This window comes from Bison bison, unplaced genomic scaffold (assembly GCF_000754665.1).
Source record: "Bison bison bison isolate TAMUID 2011002044 unplaced genomic scaffold, Bison_UMD1.0 scf7180017864530, whole genome shotgun sequence".
Taxonomy (NCBI): Eukaryota; Metazoa; Chordata; class Mammalia; order Artiodactyla; family Bovidae; genus Bison; species Bison bison.
In genome coordinates this window covers 7940575-7950251 of record NW_011495080.1, presented here as the reverse complement: position 1 = coordinate 7950251, position 9677 = coordinate 7940575, and the positions used below count along the sequence as shown (strand labels likewise).

At 38.2% G+C, this 9677-nt stretch overlaps 1 protein-coding gene across 7 annotated transcripts in view; it reads left to right on the top strand.

Moving 5' to 3' along the window:
* The window catches only part of AHCYL2 (adenosylhomocysteinase-like 2), a 193068-nt gene that overhangs the window by 171464 nt on the left and 11927 nt on the right, over positions 1 to 9677 (top strand). For all 7 annotated transcript variants that reach the window (XM_010831688.1, XM_010831687.1, XM_010831690.1 and 4 more), the window contains 5 exons: positions 1004 to 1120; positions 3081 to 3144; positions 3624 to 3712; positions 6730 to 6800; positions 8905 to 8999. In XM_010831688.1, coding sequence (XP_010829990.1) covers positions 1004 to 1120; positions 3081 to 3144; positions 3624 to 3712; positions 6730 to 6800; positions 8905 to 8999 — 436 coding nt within the window. The remainder of the gene's footprint in view (positions 1 to 1003; positions 1121 to 3080; positions 3145 to 3623; positions 3713 to 6729; positions 6801 to 8904; positions 9000 to 9677) is intronic.

The following is a 9677-nucleotide window of genomic DNA, read 5'->3' as shown; positions in this document are numbered from 1 at the left end:
AAACAGTGGAAACAGTGTCAGACTTTATTTTTCTGGGCTCCAGAATCACTGCAGATGGTGACTGCAGCCATGAAATTAAAAGACGCTTACTCCTTGGAAGGAAAGTTATGAACAACCTAGATAGCATATTCAAAAGCAGAGACATTACTTTGCCAACAAAGGTCCGTCTAGTCAAGGCTATGGTTTTTCCTGTGGTCATGTATGGATCTGAGAGTTGGACTGTGAAGAAGGCTGAGCGCCAAAGAATTGATGGTTTTGAACTGTGGTGTTGGAGAAGACTCCTGAGAGTCCCTTGGACTGCAAGGAGATCCAACCAGTCCATTCTGAAGGAGATCAGCCCTGGGGTTTCTATGGAAGGAATGATGCTAAAGCTGAAACTCCAGTACTTTGGCCACCTCATGCGAAGAGTTGACTCATTGGAAAAGACTCTGATGCTGGGAGGGATTGGGGGCAGGAGGAGAAGGGGACGACAGAGGATGAGATGGCTGGATGGCATCACTGACTTGATGGACGTGAGTCTCAGGGAACTCCGGGAGTTGGTGATAGACAGGCGTGCTGCGATTCATGGGGTCGCATAGAGTCAGACACAACTGAGCGACTGATCTGATCTGATCTGATACTGAAATTATGAAATTAAGACTATTTGAAAGTTAAAATTGTTGCTTTAGAGTAGTGGGATTAAAACAGTACTTAAAAGTTTCTCATAATTAAAAAGAGATAAAACTAATAAGCAGTTTAAAGTTTTACATTTTAATCCTTAAAATTTAGAGGTGGGTTAAAGATTTTCCCCATGTGCCTTTTGATTAAGATCTTTATTTCTAAGCTGTATATAGACTCTGGAAAAAGTATTCTCTATTTCTCTACATATACTTTATAGGATGAAACTAGTTGTGTCTCAGGCTCTCATGCCTACTCAATTAACTTATTTGTAAAATTTGATATGAAACTGATGGATTGTAATATCTCATTATTTTATGTTCTTTTTTATTTCCTTTTTCCTTAGGCTCTACCAGCTATCCAAAGCTGGGAAGCTGTGTGTTCCAGCCATGAATGTCAATGACTCAGTCACGAAACAGAAATTTGACAACCTCTACTGTTGCCGTGAATCAATTCTTGATGGGTAATGGATTATCTTTGGAGTGAACTTCAGTTGTTGAATTGAGGTTCTAAATTTTTTGGTTTTGGTTGTTTCTGGAAATGATTTGTGTAGCACCTCTAAGCTGTATACAGACTCTGAAAATGTATTCTTTGTTTCTATATATATACCTTATAGGATGAAACTAGTTGTATCTTAGACATAATATTTTATAACACATATCATACTCAATATTTTATAACCCAAAGATACCTTTGCTATCACTATTACATCATACTCAATACTCAGTATTTTATGACATAGAGTTACCATTGCTATCGCTATTGCAAGTGAATCTATTTTACTTAAAAAATCAGACCAACTCCTGTCTTTTGGTGACAGTTTTTACTTTGTCATCCTATCAAGACTGGAAGTCAGTAACTAAAGTCAGTATAAGTAAGTATCTTTGGTGATTTAGGAAAAGGTTCCTGGTATTTCTCTTCCAGGTCATGTTGTCATGACTTAAGTTACAACCATCATAACAGTTCTTTGGCCATCTGGAAAATCATGGTGAGCAAAGGGTCATTTCCCAGAGGCAAATCTGTGAGGACTACAAGTCTGAAAAAAAATCTACTTAGATATAATATACCAAAAACTGTGTTCTTCCAGAACCCAGTTGCTGTCTACACTTGTGTCCTGACATTTCTTCTTTCTTGCTAAGATGACTCAATAATTCTATGTATGAAAGCATTAAGTTGGTTTAGAATACTGCCAAACCAAATGGTTTCCATCATATATAGGTTAATGGAAAAGTGAAGAAAGGGCCTGTGGGCCACATTACCAGACTGAACATCAGGCAGATTGGAACACCACAGGCACTAGTGATTTCCTTGCTGGTGCTGAGCCAGTCCAGGACCATTCTAAGCCATGACTGTTGAATACGGTTGTCGCCAACCAGACTTACCCTCATCACTCGACAGAAATTGCCTCTGCACTTAATTGATAGTTACTGAGTCTTATCGGGGTTCATGGAGTTACACTAGTTCCTAGTGAGTGGAGTTGTCAAGTCATTAAAAAGATAGATTTCTACTTTCCCTTGGGGCATTTTTAGACTCTTTTCAACAGGAGAGGTTAACCAGATAGATGAGTAGAAAGACCCACAGACATTTGTCAGAACTGTCTCAGAATGGCAGATTTTAGTTGAAAAGTTTCTTCTGCCTAGCCAGGGCTTCCTAGAGAAGGGAGATCAACCAGACCTAAAGAGAAACCAGAAACTGCTCCTACAACTTCTTCCAAGAGAGCCTGAAAACAGTAAGGACCTTTATTCTAGCCTCATAGAGACTCAGAGACAAAGAAGTAGAACATGTCTGCAAAGGACTCAGCCCAGAAAACTCACTGCTTATGCAGTCAATGTTGGCATGTTTCATGGCTCTTCTCCACCTTGTTGCCTATTACCCTACCTGAATTAATGTGGGACCTATTGGCCATTGTGATATTACTAAATATAAGACTCATTTATCAATATTATATTTTATGTATCTCATTCAATAAGCTAGAAAGTTTACATTAAGCCAGAGCTCTGTCACCTCCTAAATAAAATTACATTATTTTTATTTACTTTTTATCTTTATTTCCAAATATTATATATTCTAAATGTTATATAATAAATATATATTGCTTTTATGTTTAAAAGTTACTTTGTGGTCTATAACTTCTTCCCTTTTGCACTACTCCCAGGACAAGGGGAAAAAAAAGAAAAAACCCTCACATATAGATGGAATTGATTGGATAGCATGGAGTCAGAAAATGCATATTTTATTGAGCTTTTCTTTCTAGTCATTAAATAGTTTCTTTAGAATAGAAACCAGGCTTACTTTCAACATTCAAAACAAAGACCCAAAACCAAAAAAAAAAAAAAAAACCCACCATGAAAACAAAGGGACTCAATCTAATCTTAAGGGAGAAACTAGAGATTTTTTCTGATTGAATTTTTCTTCCCCTGTAGACTTAAAAGAACAACAGACATGATGTTTGGTGGGAAGCAGGTGGTAGTCTGTGGCTATGGAGAGGTAAGATTTAATCTTTCAGTTATTAGGAATTTAAAATGTATTTTGCAGAAATATACTAGAACTTTTCAGTTCTGTGGACATCAAACTACATTCATTTACCATTTTAAATGGGGAAAAAGTAACTTCAGAAGCCCTCTGGTTAAAGTACAATCTTTCTTTTTCCCTTTGCATTTTTGCTATTTTTTCCTTAAGTTGATTTTCTGACTGTTCCAATGCGCTGTTTGCGATGTTCTTTTAGCTTGTGTTTTGATTATAAATCGTGAGTGTGGGTGTACTTGTGCACATGCATGTGCTAAGCAGGGCTGAAGAGTTTGTTTATGAAATGCATTCATTTATTTTTTTTCCTATTTCCCCCAAGCATGAATCTATTCAGTGAAATTCCCTTTGGGGGCGGAAAGGAGGGTACACTTCTCCAGAAGCTTTGAGGAGCTGTTTTCTTCGTGACTTTCCTTATCATGCGTTCTTTCTCCTCTCTCCAGGTCGGGAAGGGGTGCTGTGCTGCCTTGAAAGCTATGGGCTCCATTGTGTATGTGACTGAGATCGACCCCATCTGCGCTCTTCAAGCCTGGTAAGCATGCACAAGGAGATCTGCTTTTTCCTTTGCAGCACTGTCTAATGTGATCTTGTAACTGCCTCCAAAGAATGGCCTTTTAACGTAACATTTTCTCTTGGAGGGGCCTGGATCCTGAGAGGCTGGTATTAACTGTAAGCACCCGTCTTTCAAAGACCTAGGAGCTCTGCTCTGGGAGAACAGAGATTATCAGAGAAGCTAGAATTTGCAACTCCTGTGCAAGCAGTAACAGGGGACACCTTGAGTCAGAAAACAGGTAGCCCCTTCCCAGCTCCACATGCCATCCCTCTCCCTTTGAAAACAATGATCAAAAAAGAAATAGGCTGGCGTCAGATCCTTTCCAAAGTGATGCACCTAAAAGAGCACTTCTGTCACATGCCTCCCCCAGATGCGTCACCTCAGTGTGATCAGGAAGAAATGTCAGACAAACAAAGTGACGGGTAAAATCTACTAACTCTGATTGAAGGATACACAGGAGTTGTTTGTACTGTGCTTATAATTCTTAAGCTTGAAATGATTCCAAAGTTAAAATTTAAAAAATAGTTCCTCTCATCTGTAAATTGTGTGTAATCTTATCTACCTCAATTATGAAAGTTCAGAAAATAATTATATAATTATTATGATAATGCTCCCCTGGTGGCTCAGATGGTAAAGAATCTGCCTGCAGTGCAGGAGACCCAGGTTCAATCCCTGGGTCGAGAAGATCCCCTGGAGAAGGAAATGGCTACCCACTCCAGTATTCTTACCTGGAGAATCCCATGGACAGAGGAGCCTGGTGGGCTACAGTCCATGGTGTTGCAAAGAGTTGAACATGACTGAATGACTAACACATACATTATAATAAATATATAACTATGCACAGTGTAGAGGGGCTGTCACATAGTACATGCCCACTAAGTGGTAACTTATTAAAATTGTCTCTTGCCACCCTCAACAGGATAGAAATATTGGATAAAATCTTACAGAAAAATGAAATGAACTTTTTGGCCAACTTAGTACCACTGTCCCTGAAAACAACCACACAGTCCCCGTGTCTGTAGCCTGAATAACCCACTCAGTCTTTACCATTAACCCGCCCAAGGAAGGCACCCACGATAGATGAGGCATGACATTTCCCCTGGCCTACCACTCCTCACACATGCTAGCCATCAACCCACAGTTTTCTCCAACAGAGGTGTTGACTTTGTCTAAGTCAAGGCCCAGCACACAAGGGGAACTGTCACCATTCTAGCACTTTCAGGGTTTATTAGAAAAACCTAAACATGCTTTAATACTGATTGAGATACTGATTCAAACTACCTTATAAACGTGAATTGAGCACTTATTCTATGTTAGGTACTCTGCTCTGTGGTGAGAATGAATAGGATGAGTGGAAGAATGAAACAAATTCCTGCTTTTAGAAGCACACAGACAAATAACCGCCATGCAGTGTAATAAGGGCAATGATAGAGATAAATAGCACATGCTTCTGTGGGGGCACTAAGGAGGAATATCTAACTAAAGAGCAGGAGATTTAAAAACTTCCAATTAAAAAAAAATGACCATTAAACATAAATAAAAGATAGAGCAAGGCGGGGTAGGGTAGAAAGAGGTGTCAATAGAGCTGAGTCTTGAAACTTGTTTAAGTGACTTCTTAGTTTGAAAGTAAGTTCCAGGTACAGGGAACATTTTCAAGGGTCTCCTAGGAAGGAGAGAGCATAACGTTTATATTTAAGAAGCTGGAAGTAATCTTAATGGAGCTGCCCACATATATCAACTTAAGTCTTCCTGTCTTATCTTGATACTAAGCAATCTCACTGAAGCATTAATATTTTAAGCAGGCAAGTGACCTGATCCAGACTGCATTTCAGGAAATCACTCTGAAAAATGAATTAGATATAAACTTAGAGGCAATGAGATTGGGCCAGAGTCTACCATAGCAAGGAATAATACAATCTGAATGTCAGGCCTACATGTGTAAAGAAGAGGGACTAGATTGTTGTTTAGTCACTAAGTCATTTCTGACTCTTTGTGACCTCATGGACTGCAGTGCACTAGGCTTCCCTGTCCTTCACTATCTCCTGGAGTTTGTTCAAACTCTATTGAGTCGGTATAGATTAAAGAGGTTTTAAGGAATTAAGGAAAAAGAATCAACTGAATTTGGTGACAGTTTTAACTACAGAGAGGCAGTAGGCTAGGACATTATAGTTTGACTTTTAGAGTTGGGCGAACAGCAGTGTTGTTGGTTAAGACACAAAATATAGAAGAAGAGATAGATAGGGTTGGTAGAAAACATAGAAGAGAAGATAGGCATGGTGGAGTGGGGAAGATAATAAGTTTGAGGTCTTTGTGGGACATGAGGAGGGGCTATCCAGTGGATAATTTGATCCATGGCTCTGACGCTTTGGAGAGATCTAAGCTAAAGATATCAATGTGAAAATAAGCCGCCTGTGAGGCATCATTTATATCCAAAGGGCAAGAATGGATAAATGCTGAAAAAAGAGAGGAAAAGAACACCCCACAGGGTACCAACATGTAAGGATTGACTGAGATCCAGAAGGAGCAATCAGAAAATTAGGAAAACCAAGAGAAAACAGCATCATGGACTCCAGGACAATAGAGTTTTAAAAAGGCAAATAATGTTTATGTAACAGAGGAAATCAAGTAATATTAGAGTCTCAAGAAAAATTTGCTTTTGGCATCCAGGAGATCATTGATGATCTTGGGGAGAGCAGTTTCAGTGGGGCACTAGGCTCAGGTAGAATGACACTTCCTGGAAGTTGATTGGGGTTTCACAGTTAACCCTGTCTCTCTATTATCAAGAAGAATGAGGTCCCGGTGGTAGAAAGAACCTTTTATTTCTGTCCTATGTGAACTAAGGAAGCAGTTTGAATTTTTCACTGCTAAGAATAGTCCAGCCATATCAAAAAGTGACATAGGTACCAAAGCAACTTGGGTACTAGCTTTTGAGGTTATGTGGCAGAAGGCTTCCCAGCTGCCTATTTAGGTTAACTGATCGTACTTTATTTCTACAGTATGGATGGATTTCGACTGGTGAAATTAAGTGAGGTCATCCGACAAGTGGATATTGTTATTACCTGTACAGGTATGATTGTGACACAGACAGTGGGATGGCATTTGGGAACACTTGCGTGGAACAAGTGAAAAATGACTGGAAATGCTCTAAACAAAACCAAACTCTGAAAGCCAGAGATAGTAGTCCACAAAACCAATCTTTCCTGTTCTTCCCACCTCTTTAGAGATCTGACCAGAAGTGTACCATTAGGTCATCCCTAGAGGAAAAGTTTCTCTCTAGCCCTTTTAACTGCTTTATATCTCTGTCCATCCTCAGCTACCTAGCAGATGGCTACCAATGGGTTTTATTTGGGAAGCCAGATCTTAAATTTGTACATTTAAAAAAAATTTTTACTTCCAAAAGTGATGTGTATTTCTTTCTAGTCCCTATAACTAAAGCAAGGCTAGAGCAAAATTTCTCATGGTTGGAGAAAGTGAGCAAGGTAGCGGCGTTAATTCCCAAAGAGGTAGGTTTTGAGTTTTAGAGAGTAATATGAGATACGGCTACTTTCCTTATACTGAGATACATACTATTATCTTTCCATTGGAATATTGCATTTCTTTTATAACTATTTTAAAGGAGGAAAATCAGAATATTTAAGAATAAAACTATTATTTATAGCCTAAAGGGGGTGCTGGGGGCAAAGAGGGACCATAAGAAACTGTTCTTGTTTCACATCAACCCCTCAATCTCTTTTCTTTGTAAGTAACTTTATTGACGTGTAATTCATTTACCATACATTTCTGTTTTCTAGCAAATTCATGAGGTCATACAACCATCAGAATCTAATTTTTTTTATTGAGATGTAATTTACATACCGTAAAAATCACCTTTTAAAGTATATAGTTCAGTGATTTTTACTAACGTTGTACAACATCCCATTATCTAATTCCACAACATTTTTTATCATCCCCCAAAGAAGTCTTACATCATTAGCAGTCACTCCTCTTTCTACCCTCCACTTTTCCCCAGCCCTAGGCTACGATTAAATTTTCTGTCTCTATAGATTTGCCTATTCTGGGTAATTTAATATAACCATACATTATGTTTTTCTTTTGTGACTGGCATTTTATACCTAGCTTAATATTTTCATCTTTCATGCATGTTGTAGCATGTATTTCATTCCTTTTGATTGCTGAATAACATTCCATTTTAAGATTATATCACATTTCAGTGATGTCCATTCTTCAGTTGATGGACACTTGGGTTGTTTTTACTTTTTGGCTGTTATGAGCAATGCTGCTGTGAACACTGTATGCAAGTTTTATGTGAACGTGTCCTTAGTTCTTTTGGATGTATACCTACAAGTGGATCATATGATAACTCTACTTGTAACATTTCAAGGAAATGCCAAACCTTCCAAAGTAACTACGTTATTTTACATCCGGCCAACAATGCATGAGTTACAATTTCTCTACATCCTTGTCAACACTTGTTACTTTCTGATTTTTCGATTATAGCCATCCTAGTATGTGTGAAGTACTGTGTCATTGTGGTATTGATTTGCATCTTTGCATGTGCATGTCAACACATTTTTGTACATCTTCTTTTGAAAATGTTAATTCAGGTCCTTTACTCATTTTTAAAATGAGTTGTCTTTGGGACTTCCCCAATGGTCCAGTGTTGAAGATTCTGTGCTCCCAATACAGGGGAGCTCCCAGCACAGGCAGGGTTTGAGCCTTGGTTGGGGAACTAAGATCCTGCATGCCACATGGTGCAGCCAAAAACTTTCTTTAAAAAATGAGTTGTCGTTTTATTTTTGAGTTGTAAGAGTTCTGTAGAAATTTTATTATTGATCTGTAAGAATTTTTATCATATATATGATTTGCAAGTATTTTGTCCCTTTGTATAGGTTGTCAGTTCGTTTTCTTATTGGTATCATTTGCAGCACATGATTTAATTTCAGTGTAGTCAGTTTATTTTTTCCTTTGGTTGCTTGTGCTTTAGGTATTATTATCTAAGAAACCATTGTCTAACCCAGGTCACAAAGATTTATTCCCATGCTTTGCTTGGAGTTTTATAGTTTTAATTCTTACATTTCGGTCTCTGACCCATTTTAAGTTCAGTTTACATATAGTATGAGAAAGAGTCGAACTTCATTCCTTTTCATGTGGATATCTCTTCTGTTTTTAAGGTAATAAGAATGTGGTAACCAGAGAGCATTTAGATCGTATGAAGAATAGCTGCATTGTTTGTAACATGGGACATTCCAACACGGAGATTGATGTGGTAAGATCAAGAGACTCATCACTGGGGGCTTTTATTTTTTCCCTCTTTCCCAAGAAACATAAACTAGAAGAAGAAGCAGGGTCACCAGCCATCCTAAACATGGCTGTACTGGCAGAGCTGTTCACAGTCTGTTCACTCACTAGCCTTTTGGCCTTTGTGTATGGATTCTACAAAGCTTCTTCATCTCAACTTAATCATTTCAAATGATTGTTTTTCCACCTAAGCTTGATGCCTACTTGTACTGTAAGCCATTTCATCTTTGTGTTTAGGATTAAGAGCAAAAAGGGACATAATAAATGTGAATCAGTATCCTAGTCAGTATTTGGGGGATATTTGAATTTGCTATAAAAGTGAAACAAGTAGGTTGGTCTAAGGAAACAAGTCAAGGCAGAGAAATCTATGGGCTGGAATGAGAATACTGCTTAAGATTGACTGTGTCTATCAAATATTGTGGTTTCTTTTCTTTATCTCCCTCTTTCATGGTGCTAACTCTTCCCTTAATGTATTTTCCAAACTATAGTGTTGGATCTCCAGGTGTCACAATCAGTTCAGTAGCATGTGTTCCTCAAACCTGGAAAATCTATCGCCTTGATTCTCTAGTTTTATTATAGTCATCAAAAATTTTCCAATCCAACAGAACACTTGATCCTACCAAGTTGCCCAAGTAATAGTTAATAG